The sequence below is a fragment of the Nyctibius grandis genome, chromosome 7 (assembly GCF_013368605.1).
Source record: "Nyctibius grandis isolate bNycGra1 chromosome 7, bNycGra1.pri, whole genome shotgun sequence".
Lineage (NCBI taxonomy): Eukaryota > Metazoa > Chordata > Aves > Nyctibiiformes > Nyctibiidae > Nyctibius > Nyctibius grandis.
The window spans coordinates 1,054,898-1,075,874 of record NC_090664.1 but is presented as its reverse complement, the minus strand read 5'-3'; the positions used below and the strand labels follow the sequence as shown (position 1 = coordinate 1,075,874).

At 38.1% G+C, this 20,977-nt stretch overlaps 1 protein-coding gene across 4 annotated transcripts in view; it reads left to right on the top strand.

Moving 5' to 3' along the window:
- The window catches only part of UBP1 (upstream binding protein 1), a 39,410-nt gene extending 18,728 nt beyond the window's left edge, over positions 1-20,682 (top strand). Inside the window, exons 4-16 of one of the 4 annotated variants that reach the window (XM_068404750.1) lie at positions 1,235-1,340; positions 1,954-2,060; positions 3,761-3,913; positions 4,067-4,177; positions 4,736-4,843; positions 11,434-11,537; positions 12,376-12,430; positions 12,606-12,696; positions 14,843-14,933; positions 15,628-15,737; positions 16,995-17,137; positions 17,695-17,746; positions 18,803-20,682. In XM_068404750.1, the coding sequence (XP_068260851.1) occupies positions 1,235-1,340; positions 1,954-2,060; positions 3,761-3,913; positions 4,067-4,177; positions 4,736-4,843; positions 11,434-11,537; positions 12,376-12,430; positions 12,606-12,696; positions 14,843-14,933; positions 15,628-15,737; positions 16,995-17,137; positions 17,695-17,746; positions 18,803-18,840 (1,269 nt within the window). In that variant the 3' untranslated portion in view covers positions 18,841-20,682. Of the gene's footprint in view, positions 1-1,234; positions 1,341-1,953; positions 2,061-3,760; positions 3,914-4,066; positions 4,178-4,735; positions 4,844-11,433; positions 11,538-12,375; positions 12,431-12,602; positions 12,697-14,842; positions 14,934-15,627; positions 15,738-16,994; positions 17,138-17,694; positions 17,747-18,802 lie in introns of all 4 variants that reach the window. The other 3 variants (XM_068404749.1, XM_068404751.1, XM_068404752.1) reach the window with 3 other exon arrangements.
- The last annotated feature ends 295 nt before the right edge of the window (positions 20,683-20,977 follow it).

The following is a 20,977-nucleotide window of genomic DNA, read 5'->3' as shown; positions in this document are numbered from 1 at the left end:
GGAAGAAGGAAAAAAATAGAGTCACTTTGACAGTGGTACTGGTAAGTACACCAGAACAGTGAGCCTGGGGGAGGCTGAGTCTTTACCTGTCGACTTTGGGCTATGTAATTTGTGAACTTTGGCTGGCTTGTACAGTCCTGTGCCTTGTTCTTGTTTGTCTGTGGGGTGCTCCTTCAGAAATAATTTCAAGAAGTGTTAAGCACAAGTCTAAAACTGAGATTTGTGAATTCTGTAATTAAACCTTTTACAGCCTGGCACGTTGACTATTTTGCCTCCTTAGGTGCTATTTCCTTGTAGCTTTGGGGAATCTCTGCTGTAATGTTACAGGTTCGTATGTTGGTGATGAGCCCTTTGGTAGGTAAAATGGGACAAAGCAGTGTAAAGGTTTAAAAAAGTGAATTTTGTCATAGCAAGGCATTGTAATGAAGCATCAACAAATGTTCCATTTTGGACACTTTGTCTGCGTTTTGTTTGTTCAGTAGCAATTCACATGTACAGTTTTTTCCCCTCTGTATAACAAATTGCTTTGTCTGTACATTCATGTAGCAGGATAGAAACCTTTCTTTAATATGACTAAGAGCACAGTCGTAGCAGAACTGGTCACAAAAATAGGTGTTGTTGGCCAATTGCTTCTAGCTGAACAAAGTTAATCATATCGTAGTATTTTTAGATTAATATTTCAGCTAGAACAGTTGGAATAGTTTGGAAGTTGTTTATTACTTTTTACTAGAATTAAAATCACACGTTTGTTGTTAAATATGTTTATAAATACTAGGAAGGGTTTTTCTCTTAATTTTATTTCTTAAAATTTTCTACAAAAATTCACAAAATTCCCAATGAAAAAAATAGTCAAACTATATTCACCGCTTTTCAAATAAATGAAGTATTTTGTGTTTGTTTTCTGAAATAATTTGTGTTGCCTACACAGTGTTGATACTATGCTGTCAGTGTTGCTCAGTTCACTGCATGTAATTCATAGTGACCTTTAGAATATGCAATCAGATGTAATTCTCTTTTGCATTTTTACCACATTTTCAAGTATCTCCTGCTGCTCAGTTCTGTTTCTGTGTTCTGGAATATTTTGGGAGACTGATGGTTGCCAGATTTTGTGCTGTAAATACGTGTTTATCAACGCTGTGGCTATTCTGGAATGTTCTAGTGCTTTATCTTCAGGCTGTTTCTAAGCATACAGTAACTTTGTGGCTCATCAGATGCTTGTTTTCTTCTTTGTTAGAGTATTATAAGAGTTGTGTTCCATGACAGAAGGTTGCAATATACAGAACACCAGCAGCTAGAAGGTTGGAAGTGGAACCGCCCTGGAGACAGACTTCTCGACTTAGGTATAGCTGTTTCTATCTGTTGCCACTGTATGAAATTCAATTTCCAAATTTAAATGGATCATGGTCACATCAATGCTAGGGCTGGTGAAAAAACACAGACCAATTTTCTGTGTGCTGCTTTGTCATAGTGTGCGTTTTGAATTTAAATGTTCTTTCACGTTCCTTTAAAAGCTTTTAAGTGCTGTAGAAGCAAGATAGCAACTCTGCAACCTTACACATTCAGTTATCATTCTGATTACTAAGTGTTGCAGTAATTAGGAGAACACAGACAGAAGAAACTTTCTTTAGTAGATTGTGGAAATGACACCAACGTGGTTTATTTATTTTGTGTAACTTTATAATTTTTGTTGCATAAGCTGGGGGGGGTGGGGAGGGCAGGGAGGAGGAGAGGAATCAAAAAACACCCCAGACCCTGAGCACTTTGTATTGAAGTCTACTGAGTTTCTTCAGGTTAGTCCTGAGAAACTGTTCCTGGGCTTATGGTCAAGCCACCAAAGCCCACCTTTTTTCACCCTACCCATGTTTGCTGATGGTAACCTTATGTGAAAATTTATTTCTAGTGTTTTCTTGGAATATTATTATTTTAAAATATATGCTACTTATTTTAATGTAGATATTCCAATGTCTGTTGGAGTCATTGATATCAAGACAAATCCAAGCCAGCTCAATGCAGTTGAATTTTTGTGGGATCCAACAAAATGTACATCTGCTTTTATTCAGGTTTGAAACTTTACTTGACTGGTTGTTTGTGTTTGGTGCCTTTCAGGTCACAAACAGTAATATATTTGCACTACGAACCTTCTTGGTTTCTTATTTGTGGGACAGCCATTAAATACCAGCTTTGTAAAAAACACAGGTCCATAGCAGCTGTTAGTTCTGTAACGTTTCCTAGTTAGGTTTTTCAACTTGATTTGCGTTTATAAAAGCATCTTTTAAAAACAATTTAAATAAGAGACTTTCAAAAAGCTCTTTGCAGAAAGCTGCCGTGGTTAAAATATTTAGTTATGTGGAATATTAGAATTCATTTCTATCCCTCTAAATAACTGTCACTACTATTTTTTTTTGAGTTGAGAGGCCCACTCTCCTAGGGGTGAGCTTTAGCAGAGGCTTGGCTTGAGGGTACAAAATGAATATTAATGTGCTACAAAGAGAGTTTTAAATCAGACATTCAAAGATGTTTCTTACTATGTCAGCAGGCTTCCTTGTAGTAGGATTTTTATTATTTATGTATTTGATATTCAGGGCAATTAAACATGCTTTCTCTGGAAATTATTTAGATAGAATGTTCAGTTTTGCACTGGGATTTTTAGCTTACTTTTGTCTCAGATCTGTTTTTATTAGGAGAAAAGGTGTAAATCTTGAGGTAGCAATGTTTCTTACTGAGGCAGCCAAAATAGGTTAAATTCCACATTGTCAGTAAATTAACTTTGATGCAATTGACATTTTTTCTAGTAAGAATTACACAAGTACCAAGATGTAGTCTCCTTGAGGAAGTGTGAGATAAACTACTGAATATTGTTGTTTATGCACTTCCTTAGAAGAAGTGATAACAGACTGAGCGAAAACGCCACTGATTCTTACTATGCAAGTGTAGTTCACTCACACTGAAGGCTAGAGAACACAGTGTAGCGGCACTGATTACACTTAAAGCTTCAGTTTCCACTCTATGGTTCTCTGTTGTTGATGGCCATAGGAAATAAGAAGTACTGTAGTCATTGGGAGTGTGAGGTATGCTGTTGTCCAAGATGCTTGGCTTGCTTAAAATTCTGAAAGGAAGCGAAAAAAATTCAGAGCATTGTCCAGTGAGATTCATCATAACTCTTTCTGTTACGCTGATTTTCTCCTTAAATATCTTTTAGGGGTTTTTCTAGCTTATAAACCCAGTCTTCAGGCTGATGTGGCTCTTGAGGCAATTGCACACTGATTAAAAGGTCTGCTGACTTTTACAGGAAGTTGGGCATATTTGAAAATACGCTGATTTCACACGAGATTAAAAACTCTTCCAGTCAGTGACCTTCTGTAGCTTTGGTAATACTTATTACAAGAAACTCCCAAGTATATTCTAGCTATAATGCATTGGACAGTAGTATCCTGAAAAAGTTTTTGCTGTGTTCATGATCGATATAGTTGTCATCCACATAGATTTTTCCAACAAGTTCTCATTTAATAAGAATCTATAATAACTTCTGCTTTTTGGAGATATTTTGGTGACAACTGTCAGCTCAAATACAATGGTTTTGGCTTCATTTGCATGTGGGCATGAAAAGGAATGAAAGGTTAGTTATGCAGCTTGGTCCTCAGATAGGCTGGCTGATTTGTTACTTGTCCTTATAAAATGTATATGATGTTGGTAACACAGTAACATTCATACCTAGAATACTTCTGAGGGTCCTTTTTGTTTGGTGGTTGGTTTTTTTCAGGTACATTGTATCAGCACTGAATTTACCCCTCGTAAACATGGAGGAGAGAAAGGGGTTCCTTTTAGGATTCAGGTTGACACTTTTAAACAGACTGAAAATGGAGAATATACAGATCATCTGCATTCAGCCAGTTGTCAAATCAAAGTTTTTAAGGTAACAGTAGAAAACAGATCCTTCATAAGTCTCTCAGAAGCTCTCATAAAGATGGGGGACATCTTTACATCACTGCTTGACTTCTGAGATCAGATTTCAATTATAAAACTGTTTTCCACCTGCTTTCTTGTTCACGTAACTGTTCATTTTTAGCCAAAAGGAGCAGACAGGAAACAGAAAACAGACAGAGAAAAGATGGAAAAGCGAACTGCACACGAAAAAGAAAAGTATCAGCCTTCATATGACACCACAGTTCTTACAGAGGTAACAAAATAGACCTGCATCTGCTTACTGAGAAGGAAATACATAGATACAGCGTATAACTTAGCTGCAGTCTTGGAAGGGTTGGGGAAGGATTAGTTCTACACAAAGATAAGCTTTTTATTTGCCAAACTTGTCAGTGAACAGCAACACTGAATTTTAAGATTTTGTTTAGTAAACTTTCATTTCAATACTCGATAGATGCTTGTATTAAAACACACTAAGATTGAACACTATTTGACTGCCTGTACTGAACCCTAGGGCAAGTCTTTTGGTACAGATTTAAAAACCTTGCAGCTGAAAGGCAAAAAAAAAAAAAAGGAGGAGGAGGGGGGAATCTAGGATTTAACTATCTGCCAAATTTGAGCTTGAAAGTGTATTTTTTGGAGATTACTGAATTTAAGGCCAGAGCCTCAATAGGTTTTTGCGTTTTCTTTTTTATTTAAGCATCAGTGAGTTCTATGCAGTTTTCTAAAGATTTCAGAAATTTTTAAAAGGTTTTAGATCTTTCCTCGCTGTATAATGAAAAGAAATTGATCCACATCTTTGGTGTTTGTCCAGATGAGGCTTGAGCCTATAATTGAAGATGCAGTTGAACATGAGCAGAAAAAGTCCAGCAAGCGGACTTTGCCAGCAGACTACGGTGATTCTCTGGCAAAGCGAGGCAGTGTAAGGGACTTCTGCTTACCTTTTCATTGTGCAAGATACCTTGTGCAGTGTTAGATATAGGAGAAACTTCCATTATATAAAGTAAAAATATTTTGATTGCTGTGTCTTAATTTTACTCGCTTTTATGTACACCAATTACTCCATGTTTGTTTTCAGCAAAGGAATCCTTCCTAAATCTAACACGTTAACTGTTGGAGAGGGACTGTGTAACTTTTAAAAGTCAAGAGCTTTCAGTTTATGTGACTTTAAATGAAATAGCTTTTTGCTTTCCTATATGTGTGTAATTAGTGGAAGTAAGAACAGCGAAATACAGTGTTTTGTTCCGTATTTGTACTTACATTCAATATAAGTTTCCATGTACATCAGTATTTTTAAAATGCCGTGTAGTGTTGCAGATGGGTGATCGTTAGTTACTGATTTTTCCTTTAACCATCTACGTGTTGTGCTCCAAGCAGGTTTAATGCAGTTCAGAAGAGTCAGCACATCTTGGTGACGTGTGTACGCTAACCCTGTATGTGCCCCCCCAAACGAATCTAACCTATGTCCTGTGCGCTCTTCCTATCAAGGGTTAGCATTTGAGATTTCTTAAATGCTGTTTCTTAAGGCGAATATCATGGAGACCTTACACTTTTCAGATGAGAAACAATCCTGCATCTTCCATTTGGCAAGTTCAAATGTCAGTTAATGAGCGTGGAAGACAGTTGTTTGAGTGTTCTTTGAACAGGCATGTTGTGCTGACAGCTCTTCCCCAGCAGCACTCAGGCAATGACTGTCTCACTGTTGTCCCTCAGACATTATTTACTTTGTATTTATGATTTGTGAAAGTGATGTATAAGGTTTAGGTTACAAAATACTTCAGTGTATGCCTCTTGTTGTTCATAAACCGTGTAACTGGGTGGGAGGGAGCAAGCAATATTAAGTAAGGTGGGTTCTTCAGAGGATTTTCTTTTTGCCCCCTGAAACTGTTGTAAGCACTGAGCTGTCTAAATTTACCTTCTGCTTTTCTTTGTGGTGGTGTGTTTTGTTTTTTGTTTTTTTCTTTCTTTTAAGATGCACCTTTAGCATTCTTTGGCAATGCAGAGAGTCTTTTATTTGTTCCAAATGGCCCTGCGGCAGGGAGGTATAGACAGGAGAAAACAGGATTTTATCATATTCACTTATAAAGCACGTCTGAAGCATCTTTTTAAGCTGGTCCTTGGAGGCATTTCTAATTTTTTTCCCCCCATGCTCTCTTTTCTTTCTGTTGTTATAAATAGTTCATTGAATGGTTATTGCTTATAGCCAGAATAATAGAAGAAGGTATTTTTAAAATATATGACAAATCCCTTGTCCAGAATAGGACAAACTGTAGCCAAATGATACCTGAAAGTTGTCTAACGTGTTCTTAACTTAATCTCGTGGAATACTAGGCTTCTGTGGGTGGGAGCATTACCTTAATTGTAGTGAAAAAACCTAAGATAGGACAGATACTACTGGACTTCTAATGCCTCTCCCAAAGGACACAAAAGAGAGCGTGTGTGTGTTTATTTCTTGGCTTCTTGCTTGGGACGAAGGATGAGCCACAAACTATTTTGGAATAACAGCTATGTGCAGCTTTCCAGTTCTCACAGTTGTGCAGCTGACTATTCCTGCTTTGCATTTGCCCTTAATGCAATTCCATCTTGAGATCATTTGGTCAGTTTGTTGAGACCATTTTGAACTTTATTTCTGTAGGATGAAATGCTTTCAGCCTTGCTAACTTGGTATCATTAGCAGATTGAACACATAACCTGTTCCATCAGGACAATGATTTTTAATTAGCAAAATTACTAGAAATCACCAAGCCCATAAAAAATACCATGAAACGCTATTTTTGCTGTATTCATAGTGAAACTTCAGTAATCACTATGCACCCATTAAGTACTAAGTTGAGTGTACAACTTGTTTGCTTGATCTAGAAAAGGAACGTCTGATCTGCAGCGTGAAGGCCACCTCATCAGCCTTTTCCTCTTTTCACCAGATAGGCTTATTCTTGTGGGCCTTGTAAAACTGGCCAGGGGATGATGCATGTTTCTACTTAGAGCACTTCTGTCCGTGCAGATCTGTCTTCCCAAACGTAGCCATCAGCAGGTTTGCCCGTTACCAGACTTACTCATGTGTGCAGATCAAATGTAGTGTATGTGCAGTACAGCCGTCACAGAGGGGCTTAGACACAAAAACTAAACACCTTCTTTTAAGTAGGAGAATTGACACTGTTTTACATGTTATGTCTTTACATATGATGGAACATGTACTTCACGTGTCCTAGGAACTGTGGCTCCATTACAGAGGGAAAACAGGATTGTTTGGAGTATATTTTTCTTGATGAAGTTGAGTGTTGGCTGTTACTTAGCCAGTGCTGCTTCCTGGGTGCCTGGAAATAGTTTTTTGTTATATTTTCTTGAATTCCAGAATTTTAGGTTGATCCAGGCTGATCCAATCTATAGTTCTCTTCCTTTTTAAAGCTGAGTATTGTTATCTCCCTCCTACACCTGACCTATTATATAGGCTGTCTTTTTTGTTCCTTGCTTTTTGCATCTCATTTCATATGTTGGCTTTTTTATTTTGCCCCTCCAAGATTCTGGTGTTCCATTTGCTGGATATTTCTAATTTTGTTTCTTTTTTTTTTTTTTCCTGCATGGTTTCTTTCAGCTGAACCACAATCTAATTTGGACAGATTGGTTTCTTACTGTGCTTCCTTCAGGAAACATTGAATCTAGTATCTTTTCTTTCCAATATAATTCGTATGGGATTCTAACACAATACAAAGTGTTTGGTGAAGCTCCCTTTCTGAATGGTCGTTCTGCTCTGCTCTTCTCCTGTCCTAAGAACCAGAGATTTTTTTCTAATTACCATCACCCATATTTTCCTTCTCGTTCATTTTCATACGAATGCCATCTAGATGTGCTTTTCCATGACTCCTTTTTATTCATCTGATGTTTCAAAATTCGGAGCATGCAGTGCACTTTCTGCAGTATTTATCTCAGTATTTTCCAAAGAGACAGTAGTTGCATAGTTAACTACTTGTTAAGACTCTCTCTCATGCTATGGAGCGTTGATTTTTTTTCTGTAGAGATAAAAGGCTACGAACTTAACGCTGCCTTCTGGACCTCAGTGCGTGTTTATGTACAGGTGACCTTCTCCAGGGGCTATTTTATGAAGGAGGCACTTTTTTTCCTCTCTTCCAAATATATGGAAGTTAGAGCTTATTTAAGGAAGAAGAGAAAAAAACCCCACCAGATTCTTTCCCCAGCTTTGAATTTAAAAAAGCAGGCAAATTTGTATTGTGATATTAGGTCTTTACACTTTTTTCTCTCTACAATGTCTTGGTTGATTTTTATATTAGTATATATTGTGTTACATGTCACAAGCTAGAACATATAAAGCTACAATTTGATTAAACTTGGTCAAATGGTCATTTTTTGCAGACAGAGCTGATTATAGGGCACATGGAAGTTAGAAGACTTCCAGGCACAGACCTTGAACTAAATTGGAACATTAAATTTTGGACATGAAAGATGGGTGCAGAAGTTAAATATTCTCTGTAAGTGACTTAAATTTAGAATATAAAACCTGCTAGACACTATGAGAGTCAGAAAGTAGAGGTGGAGCAAAACTAATTTAATAACATAAGCATATAGCATTTCTTCAAATTGTTTCTCCTTCATACAGCAGTATCAGCAGCGTACAGGGTACGTAGTGTGGGTGACTGCACAGTTTGGGAATAACTTCTTCACTTCTGCGTTCAGAATATTAAGGCTGTATGAGCACAAGTTTTTTGCTTTTGCCAACAACAAGTGCGGTTGGTTGGGGCAAGAGCCCTGTATTTTATAGGTTCCTTGAAAAAGCTCTGTCCCATGTACAGTAAAATTACTGCCCCGTTCTCTGAAGATGATGCTGTGTGCCCAAGTATAATAAGCCTAATTTGGAGAAGAAAGGTTCTGTTTTCATGTTGATTTGGTATTTGAATAAAGTATGGAGTTCTTTGCCAAAGTTCAGTTTTACTCTCTTGTAAAGCATGAAGAATTTGGGCAGATTCAGGTAGATGGAAGTAGGAAGGGAAATGACATTAAACAGTCGCTTAGAATAACTTGAGTTTTTGCAATTCTTCAGACGTTAGGAACATTCAGAGTTTAAATGCTGCATATCCTGACTCTGAAAAGTCATGCTTGGGAAGATTTCCTGTCTTCCTTTTTAACTCTTTGAAACCATTGGTCAACACTTCATAACTTCATTCATGCCCTGGACAGAAGAATATTAAAGATCTGAAACCAAAATAATTTTCTCCTTTTCAAGAATTAATCAGTGTTTGGAAATAAAGGTGTAATTTCAGGAGTACAGTTGCATCAGTAGTATTGTATCGGTGTACTAGTAATGGAGGGCACTTAGTCTTGAGACCTCAAAAACAACTTCTGTGAAAATTTAACCAGAATATATACTATAGCCTTTTTTTTTTAATGCTACACTTCGTTTCTTAAACCTTTCAGAATTAAGTATCTCAGTGCCCAGATACTAATTTTTCCCTCCACAATGTACAAGACAGGAGAACTGAGCCAATAGGCATGTTACAGTACTATTATAATTAGTACTACTACTACTTTTACCTTTTTTTTTTTTGACCTACAGATTTAGTCTTAGTGGATAGTAACAGTTTTGCTGGAAGAGGAGACAAGGTAGGAAAGTGTTATAGGAGAAGAAAGGCTACTTGCCTTGGGTTGGGATTTTCTTTTTCTAAATATTTTGAATCTGCATCTTCCTGCATTTAAACTCAGAGTCTTCTTGTGAACAACTTCAGCAGGGTTTGAAGGACAGAAACATTAACTGCCTTGGGAATGGCTCACAAGCTGTTCTGACACCAGTGCACTCTTCCCTGCCCCTGAATTTAAATATCTGTTGAACAGCATCTTGTAATGGAATAGTGGCTACGGATGTACAGCTTGCATCTGTGTGGCCAGATAAATATCTTGCATTAAAATTCAGGGAGAGAATGTCAGAAAATTAAAGAAAATTATGCTTTCAAAATACTCCAGAAGATCAAAGTTAACAGTATTATGTTGAGCTTTTATTTTAAAATTATGGCTTTGGACCACATAATTAGGGAATGAATTTTAACTACCTGTTGTAATAGAACATTCTTGAAATGAATGTCAAAATGAGCTTGAGAAACAACAGATGGGAATATACAGAACAGGAGGAAGGGTGGGTAATGCCAGAAGGTCGTAGAAGAGCCTGCTCTGTGTGGATGGCACTGTTTTAGGCTAAGGGGTGGCTTTGACTCTGTAATCAAAAGCAGTGTCTGCGCAGTGGCTAGCAAAAATATTGCTTTGAATCAGATCTCAGATGAAGAATTTCCTGATTTTGAAGCTATTGGCATGCAAGATTTGTTTTTAAATTGTGTGTGCCACGCTGGGGAACTTGCCGTCTTACTCTGAGGAGTGAAGCCTGGAGCCCAGCACAGAGATGTTGTAACTCTTTTACAGAAGGTCGCAGCTGGTGTTATGCCAATTTACTGTTTCCCCCAGACAGTGAAAGGGTCTTTCAACACAACATTGTTGAAATGTGTTTCCATTAATCTTAGGTTATACTTGTTCCCCTCCCTCCTCCTCGCCCCCTGCAAGGCTAGGATATAACTGTGGAAGTTTCCCTACAGGGTATTTAGCTGGTGCATGATAAGTACATCACAATTCTTTGTTGTTTTAACAGGCATGGTCTTAGCTTACTTTATCTCGGGCAACTTGCTTGTTTTAATCCTGTCCGTTTGTCTTTGAACATACCAAAATCTGTTTTGTTTTGTTTTGTTTTGTTTTTATTTTTCTTTAAAATACTGAATTTGCAATGGTATTAGAAACACTAAAAGCTAGTCTCATTTTGAAGGGCTTTTATCATGGTGGTTTAAAAAATACCCAAAAAAGACTGACTGAATTGGACAGCTGGCTCATAATATACTTGTGATGCCTTAAAATTTGTGTATCAAAATTGCAGTTTACCAAGCAGTTTAGAGAAAGCAGTACACGTAAGCATCATTTCAGTCCTGCAGTTAAATTAATAAAATGTTCTATTCACAGAATTTCTACTGAAAAATCTATTTGTATTTAATTGCTGTCAGGGCAGATATGTAAAATTTATCCACGAGGTGAAATCTAGCTTCATAGTTTTACTTACTGTTGCTGAACACCTATTGTCAAGTCATGATACCTGCAGTTTAAGCAGCCCCTTCATCCCTTTTAGGATGAAAGAAGTTTTTTTTCATCAGCAGATGGCTTGGGGTTGGTTGGTCGGTTTGTTTTAAACTGGGTAGTCTGCACAGGTCTTCTGTCAGTTCCACGACTAATACCTTCACGTTGTTAACAGAAGACAGTATAAATAGGAGTCGTCTTGAAAGAACAAGATAAAAACCAATTTTTACCTGGTGTATCTGCATGTAATGTGTGGGATGGAGGGAATCTTTATTTGGAATTACAAATCAAAATTCTCTGTGGAAAAAAACCCTGGCTTTAAATGAAAGAAGTGTGCATCGGAGTAAAAAAAATGAATTGTCAAGAGAAACTTAAGTTGTAATTCTTTATCTTCAGTGCTCTCCGTGGCCTGATACCCCTACGACGTTTGTAAACAACAGTCCTACGCCTGCTCCAACTTTTACCTCTGCTCAACATAATAGCTACAGTGTCCCGGACAGGTAGGCTTCTTTTCTGTATCCTAATTAAAGATAACATCTTAAAATCAGGCTTGTTCAAAAGTGTTATCTGAGTAAATCTAGGGGCTTGCAGCTGTTTTCTGGCCCAACTGGGGAGTGAGAGATTGTTTTGACCTATATATTTATTTTAGAGTTTGACACTTCCATCGTGTGATTCAATTATAACGTAATTACTTCTGCTTCAGCTTTTTTCTTTCTCACTATACGTTGTTGGACACTTTTCTTCTTGTCCTTTGCCGTATAGCAAACAGAATACTGTAACTACTGTAATTTAGTCCTTGTCTACGGAAATAATTTAGCTTTTTTCAGTAAGAACAGTCTTTGTTCCCCTCATACACAGTTAGTACAATTTGCAGGAAAAAAACCCCTATGATCGTTACAAGCTTTTCAACAGAAATTGTATTGGTAAAAACATTTTGTACTCAGGCGTTAATTAAACTCCTGTAATTAAACGTGGGTGATCAAGGAATGATTTACAGCGGTATTGTCTGGTCTATGTACTTCTGTTTTCTCTGCCTTGTATTTTACTACCCCTTCCTGGGTCACCCTTTCAGACAGGTGAGTGGCCGTAGAGCCTCCCGTGAGTGTTGGTAAAGCTGCTTCTCCAGTTGATAAAGAACACACAGAACCAGGCAATTTGCATATGGAAGTGTGATGATCTTTCTCTTGAGTTTAACTGCAGTTGCACTGTATGCAGCGTTTGTCTTTCAACGGTGACATTTATTGTTTCAGGAATTTCAAGTTACTTTTCAGCAACACTTGAATATTTTGCATAATAAAATTCTAGTAATACTTTTTTTTTTTTTCTTTTAATCTGTAGCAATTCTTCCTCCCCAAATCATCAAGGAGATGGAACCTCTCAAGGGTCTGGAGATGTGAGTGTTTGCTTTCTGGTACTGATCATGGCTATACTTGTGTCAGAACATTTTATTTATACATACCTTGATATTAATAGGTACTGAGGAAGTGTTTAACTGAGGGAGGTTTTTTAATGGTTTGGGGTTTTTTTAATATCCAAATTACCATATCCAATCTTGTTTCTTGCAGCAGCTTCATCCTTCAGCCACAATCCAGGAAACTCAGCAATGGTTGCTCAAGCATAGGTTCTCTACCTATACAAGGCTCTTCTCAAATTTCTCAGGTATCTGTAGTTTACTTCTTTTCTTTAGAGTCTTTGTTTGTGTTAGCGAGCAAGTTTTGTGTGGGAAAACAATTCTCTACAAACAAGGTGGCATCAATATTTATTGTAATTTACTAATTTGCTTATTAAATGTTCGGTTTGCATTAGAAGGCTTTTTTTTCTAGTTGCATTTTGCACAAATTCACCCTAAAACCCAAAAGTGAAGCTAGGTTCCTTTTTCCTGATGATAGTTCCTAACATCATTTTATCCTTGATGAGTCCTTTGGGAAAATTAATGAGTTGGTGAGTCAGAGCAGCAGGCCGTCCGTTTTGCTGTGCTGTTTCCTAACGGCAGCCAAGATGCAATGATCTCAAAGATTAAGTGCAAGAAATTGCTAACACCTGCCCCCTGTTAGATCTTTTCTTGGGAGTCAGATTTAATTGTAGTATATGAAGCTTTCATCCTTCCAAACTCTGAAGCTGTTAATAGTCTTCTTATTCACAGAAATGGCAAATTCTTTTTTGTGTCGACCTCTGCTTCAATGCCATGCAACAGAATACCTTTACCTACATATATTTGTCTGTTTTTTTTCATTTCAGCAGAATGTCTGATTGTTCTTCCTTAAATGTGTCAGTGTAGTTCCCACTGTATGCGTGGCAGCAGGAAATGACAACTATCTGGGGCTGTGTTTTGCTGTTTGCTTCTTTAATCCTCCATGTAATTGTGCCAAGAGTGGGATGACGCTGTACACACCACGAGTAAAATTCATTCTTAGTTTTCTTTGGTGACACGTGGTGGGGAGGATCTGACGAATAACTCCTGCTGTCTGCCTCTTAGCTTAGCTCATGCCTCTGCCAGGATTCCCTTTGTACCAGGCATCTTCCCCAGGCAAGACCAAAAGGACAGATTCTCTGATGTGGCATCCTTGAAATCTGCAAGACTTGAATTCTCTTTGCTGCTGCCTAGTGTTTTCTGCCTAAAATTCAGCCTGTTTTCTGCTAGGATAGACAGGTGCTGAGAAATAAACTCACATGTAGCCTTTCTGAACAAAATGTGCAGGTGTCATCTAACCCCGAGAAAGGAAGTTCTGCAATCTCCCTAAGGACTGAGCCAGTATTTTGCAGTACCTTCCTTAGCAAACCGCATGGAAACACGGTGTTGATAAAATCTATTTATGTATAGTTCTGGTGACATCAACGTGGGCAGCAATAACTAAAATTTTGTAAGCTACTGCTACCAGTAGTATAGTTCTGTAATAAAAATAACTAACATTTTGAGACCCCAGGGTGCATGATGTTTTCCTATGCACAGGCAGTGTGACTTCTCCAAATAAAAATTGACCAGACCTCGAGATGGTGGTGAGCCCTCTGGAAAAACTGCAGCGTTTGGCACATAAGAACATGATTTCTTTGAGGGGAAAAAAAACAAATTAATGTATATAATGTGTAAGAACCACATGGCACTACTAGCTACCTCAGCAATAAATCAGTGCTGTCCTGGGTTTCCCTCCTCAGTACAACTTCAGTAGAAAAAAAACCTCAGTAAAAAAAAAAACTCGGTAAAAAAAAAACTCAGTAAAAAAAAAACCACAAACCTGCTTTTGGCTGGAAGTGTCCCACAACCTGGACTCACCCCATAGGCTGCTGATCTGACAACACTGATTTAGTTACGCCAGCCTTTAGTGGTATCTTCTATAAATGAGTGCATCGAAATAACTTCAGTGCAGAGAGGATATGATGTGTTAGTTGAATGCTTGGGATGATTCATTGAGTGAGAAACCATCAAATATCTTTGCTCTGTATTTTGCACACGTTTAAAATACACGAACCTGGGGGTCAGTTAAAACTTTGAGTCTTTTGAGTCATTGTCTGGATATAGAACAGTCACCTGTCCCTACAGAAACTGTGTGCCTTGCAGACTTTGTACTTTCTCAAAGATGTGAACGCTATCAAGGGAAACTAATCACCTTTGGAAAAAATCAGTTGTTCTTTTCTTAGTGCTAGCTAGTGCCTATGGTAACTTTTACTTGCTTGTTCCTGTTTGCAGGATTCCATTTTTATAATGGTGGGGTTTGTTATTCTTTGTTTAAATGAACATACAATTTATTTGTAAAAGTATAGCTGTTCTGAGATCATCTTTATATAAAACCCTCCTGTGTTTCTCCAGGTGCTGATTTATTAAAGCTGACAAGAGAAGATCTGGTACAAATCTGTGGTCCGGCCGATGGAATTCGGCTATATAATGCACTGAAATCCAGGTAGTGTGTTGAACGTGAGGCTGAGTGGGTTTTGTTCTGTCGTTTACTAGAATCCCCTGTCCTTAGAACTGGGAGATCTGGGAAGTCAGTGTCAGGGTGGGCCTTGATGCCTGTCAGAGCTGTCTCAGGAACTGGCAGCAGTGTGTTTAAGACAAGCCTCCTGTGCATGTCTTCAGGGCAGACCCCGGGTGAGATGCAGGCCCAGAGGAGTTCCAAGGCAGCTGTAGGGCTGGTACCGGTGCCATTGGGCACTGCAATTCCTTGGAAACAAGACAGATTTGTTGCCAAGACACAAAACTTCTCATTTAGGGGATCTAAGAACAGCTTGAGGCCTTTTGAGGTGACAAGTGTTGCACGCTGACACAGACAGCATCCCAGCTGAGGTATCTGATTCTCACTGGAATGGGTATTTGTTACCATTGACCTTTAGAAGAATTGTTGTTACTCGGTAGTTACGTGCCAGGATTCCAACAAGGTGCGTCTTGATGAACTCTGAATCGATTGGAATTCTGTTCAAATGCAGTTAGCATCTGAGAGACCACTTACCATTGTATTAATTTTTTTTTTTGGTCAGTGAAAGAAAACATTTCAGGTATCCTGTTAGGCACAACAGGTGAACAGTTGTGGCATATCACTTTCTGTATTTCCAGGGCAAGTAACCTTTTCTCTGATACGTGGTTTGTTTGGATTGCAGGTCTGTTCGGCCCCGGTTAACAATCTACGTCTGTCAGGAGCCGTTAAGGAGCATACAACTGGAAAGACAAGATGCAGGCAACGGTGACAGCAGCAATGGTGCAATATACGGTAAGGTGCCTAGCAGTTCTCCTAGCATGCCATGTCTGTGTCTTAAAAAGACTGAAACGAGAGATGGGAAGGAAAAAAGAATAGTGAAGAGGCTGAATTTCTGTTTCTGGTGTACAGAGAAACCGTAGGAAGTTGTATTCAGAACAACATTGCTGTTTTAACACTGCACGGGATGAACAGAACCTTAAAACCTCTCAAGGTTAGAGCATTGATTTTTTTGCTGTCATTTTTTGTGCAACTGAACTCAAACTGGTAGAGCTTGGGCAAGGGAAAACAGCCAAGCAGTGCACAGGCTTATGATTTTAGTAGTATTTTCCCGAGAGACAGCTATTGTTTCAGCACAGATGGGAACTTCATATTTAATTGTAAATTCGTGTCAATCTTAAAATTAAGAGAGTGGAGCTGTTTGAAATGATTCTTTTCTTGCTCTTGGCTTTGCATGAAGAGACCTCCCTCCCCAGCCAACTGACACCTGTATAGACTGCTGCTGTAATAGGAGTTGTGTATTTTCCATCCAAGAATTGAGGTGGAGGAGGATCTGTAAATAGGATACTGTCCCTGTCAAATACGTATTTTCCCTCTGGATATCTTCAGTCTTTGGTTTGGGACAGAAGAACATGCAAACATGGAGCTGCCAAAGGCTTCTGCCACTATTAAAGCTATAGAGCTGTAAATATATATATATTTATAAATATATAAATATATATTCAAACTGAACAGCTACTTTGTCTTACTGTTCTGTTCGTTTGCAGTGTTGTGTTTCCCCCCTGCAACCCTTCAGCTCTGAGATGATCTGTAGGAAATTTATTCAGAGAGTTGGAAAAGGCTTTGCTTTACCAAAAAAATCTACATCTCTATTTGAAGCAACAGCGTTGTAGTAGAAGTGAGATGTATTACCCTCTGCTTTTGAGACGGCCCAGAAGTACTTCAAAGTCATCTTTAGGTGACTCTGAAGATCCAAGTCTGACATGACTCTGCCTTTTTGTGCAGGATACAGGAAAAAATGTGCAAGTTGCTTTCAGTATCAGAGCAAACAGAAGCCTCCCCCTTGTCAGAGAGGTGTGCTTAGGACTTCACCTTGAAAGAAAAGTCTTGGCAGTTCATGCTTCTTAGTGAGAACAAGAGGAGAGTAAAGTAAAGGTTTCGAGCTTTTTATTTTTTTTAAAGCCAGGGTATAAATAAATTCAGGGTTTTTTCATAAGGTTACTTGTTACCACTTAGTACCATGCTTATATACATAAATATTTTTCCTTGTAGTTTATCATGCAATCTACTTAGAAGAAATGGCAGCCTCAGAAGTCACGCGCAAGCTTGCTTTGGCATTTAATATTCCTCTGCATCAGATCAACCAGGTTTACAGACAGGGTCCCACAGGTATCCACATCCTTGTTAGTGATCAGGTAAGAGAAATTTTATTTTCTTGACAAAATGTATTTATGAATTGAATAGAGTGGAGGATGTTGTTAGGCTTGCTTCTTTATTACTGTGTTTTCTGTTTGTATTGTCTGACATTTCTTTTTTTCCTTTGCATTAAAATGAGCAGAAGGATCCTTTAAATGTCATTCTTCCTCTACCTGAATAACCTCAAATTATGAGAAGAGAAAGGCAACTGGTCTGTATAGTTCTGAGATGCTGCACTAATTACTTAGTATGTATTTATTTCGAATATGCCCAAAGGCAGGAAGCATTTAAATACTGTTGAACTCTGATTATTCAAGCATCTGCTACACATATTGAGAGTTCCAAAACCACACAGACAGTAACAGGCTCCCAACTTGTTCTCACAAGATTAACAAGCAGTATTTGCACAGTAATGCATTTTAGTTTAATTTGGTATATGCTTGTCACACGTGTATTTTTGGTTTTATTCAGCAAGCGCTTATAAAAAGCCGTGTTTAATATCTGATGTATTTATTTTTTGCATTCCTCATGCTCAAAACTTTTTTCTTTTTTGTAGATGGTTCAAAACTTTCAAGATGAGAGTTGTTTCTTATTCACCACAATAAAAGGTACAGTGTCTTTTCTGACAGTCTAAACCATAATTGTTTATTCTACCAAGGAGCTGCCTTTAAAGCAGAATACTATTCCAGTAAAAGTTCCCCAAGCAAAGAGTAACAGCAGAGCTTGGAAAAAAAAAACCCTGCATACAGTAGTGGCAGAAAATACCCCCGAGTTCCTCCTCTCCGAGCCAGACCTTTCAGCCTCTGCGTAGCACCTCAGTCTTTTCTCCAAGGTTTCAGTTCAGAACCTGTGCAGCACTCGGTAACAAACCTCATTTCAAACTCAGCCATCACCAGACTGTGCTTGCTGTTAACACTTCCTTAGGAGTGCAGTTTATTTCAGGTAAAAGGTGCCAGGAAATTGCTACAATCAGCAGCCAAGTTTGTGCAAATTTTACCTCCAGACACCGTCCCACCTTTGAAGATCCAATTACAGATTGTTCATTGTAACCTTTTTTTGTTCAGCACAAGTAGGAACTGTTTAAAAGCGATGTGAGGAGCTGTATTTTTAGTCTGCTTCACTTTATCAGCATCTGAACTAATTGTTCTATATGGAGTATAAAATCTATGCAAGTGCACAGAGCACTAACCCCAGCATGTGGTTAGAGACCTGTTTGTCTCTGTTATTAAGCCTTTTGGTAAAATCCACAGGGTTTTGGGTTTTTTTTTTTTAAACACTGTATCCATTTGGCTTTCTAAGTTTAAGGCTGAGCCTCACAAAATAATAGAGGATTAAAAACATCCGCTAAGGGTTTATATTGGTCTTGCAGAACTAACTTCTTTCTGTGATATTAACTGTCACTGTCATATGAGGTGGGCTTAATGCATAGGAGGAAAAGCTCAGAAATAGCTGCAAACCAAAGAGATTTTACAAAGTTATTCTTCAAGCATTTAGGCTGACTGGGTTACTGATATTTCATGTTTCAAGTTCACTGTTTCATAGGAGTAATGAACCACTTACTGCTACACAGTAAAGCCCAAGGTCATCCTTTGATGTTTCGGTGCACTGGCTGGTACAGTTATGGTTCTGTTTATGAAAGGCTGACACTTTTTTTGCTTTTTCAGCTGAAAATGGTGAAGGCTTCCATATAATTTTGAAATGATGTCACACAATTGCCAGCCTGATACTCCAGTGCAGAACGACGTCCTGCCTAAAGATTATGAAGATCATCCAAAACCCTTAGGATCTAACTTCACCGTATAAGATGTTTCATATTGAAAACACAAAATGACCTTTCTAATGAGCTGTTTGATAGGTGAACTTTCTTATCACTGCCATAGCTAAGTGTCCTCATGAGAGGTATAATAATGCCATGACAGCTTACGTACAGGCGTGGAAGACAATGTAAGCAAAGGTGCTTGCCCTTTACTGAAATAAGGCAACTTACGGCCAGTAGATACAGTTTCTAGAAGCACCGTTGCTTTTCTATTACCTGTATCCAGTTGGAGATGAATGTAAACTTATTTTGGGGCATTTACCTTTCTGTGCCAGTTTGTCTATTACTTGCTTGTACCTTATGCTGGTTTTATTTTTTGATGTTAGCAGAGCACATATTAATCTGTGTGGAGATGAGTAGCTAAGCTGATCGTGATCAGGTTGTGGGTCTTTCGAGAGTAAAGCTGTCGAAACAGCTTCCCCTGTAAATTGTGTATAAGAGTGTATGTAAGAAGTGTAAATGCCAGAACGGGGCTTTGCAGAAGCCCCAGACAGATGCAATATATGCATGCAGCAAACTGCATTATCAATAGTACCTTGTTGGAGGGATTAATATAAATCCTATGGGGTACCAAGTAATTGTGTTTTGCTTTAACAAATTTAATGGAAAAGAATTGCCTATGCATCCTTTATGTTTAGTTTCCTAGGTTCTCTGCGGAGCACTGCTGCAGTTTAACTCTTTGCTTGTAAAATTGTGGGTTTAAAAATACGAGCAGCGAGAGGTGGATTTTTTATGACTTAGTGGAATTATGCTGACGAGGGAAGATGACCCACCGGCACCCCGGGGCTGTCATAGCTTTCAGCAAATAAATTGCTTAAGAAACACTAAATATACACCATTCAAGTCTCCTTCCCAGCAGGTAAATGCCTTGCTGTAGTTGCTATTATGGACAAGTATCTTTCTTACCTTTTCTGTTGCCCTTTCTTCACCCTCCACTCTGTACTGTACAGCTGTTACAGTGCCTCTTCCATCTGACCAAATATTTGCTTTTCTTTGAAACAGGCAAGTGCTTTCTCAGTATTTTGGATATTTCTTGTAAAGACACAGCACAGCATTTCCTAGGTTAACAGTAAGTTTCACCTGGTTTAGGTACTTAGAGGGGGAATATTTCAAAAGGTAGTGACAGTTTCGTAGCGGTCATTTTGTGCCTTTGAAAAGTTCCACCTTGATCTCTGGCTTAAAAGCTTGGGAATAACAGTTTGCTTTTTATGCTGCAGTGTTCAATGTAAACAACTACTACAGCATGTAAAAAAAGCAACTTGGATTTTTTTTTATTCCCTCTTTCATAACTGGCTCAAGTGCTTAGCAGAAAAGCTTCTTAAAGCTGTAGCATTTTGAAAATTTAAATTCATCCAAGCTAGAGAGTTTCTTTCTTTCCTATTTTTAGTTTTTCTGCACTGAAAGTAAAATTTTATGTACTTAAACATTTCTGCCTATAAGTTGTTCATCTTTGGGTATTGTTTGGTCCTAGTATTTTCTTGAACTGACACTTGTGTCTTTTCAGCTCACACCGTATTCAAATCCAAATGTTTTATAAAAGTGGAAAAATCCTTGATTGGAAAGTATCCAAATATCTAATTTTAAAGAATATTGAAAGTTGTACAGTAGTTTGTCCAGCTCACTTGAAATTGGAATTAAATTATGGCACCAGCAAATTGCTTTTGTTTTTTAATAAGATGTACACATTTCAATTTAAGTATAATAAATGTTTTTCAATAATTTTGTAAATGTGCTTTTCTTTCTGTTTACTTTCTTTTTTTCCCCCCACACATTAGAGATGTTTCTGTTGTTAAGATTCCGATGAACTGCAAGAGCTACCCTAGCAGTAACGGTAGGTAAAGGTAAATAATCATGGAAGCAAACCAGCTCTGTAGCTTACCCTGCACCCACCGCACACACCCAGATCTTCTGCTTCTAATGGAAAACTTAGTTAAATTTGAAATAATTAAACAAATTCCCATTTGACATCAGCTGACTGTTTATTTAAGTGTCCTATATCAGAGTAGATTCCATTTGGTTCTGT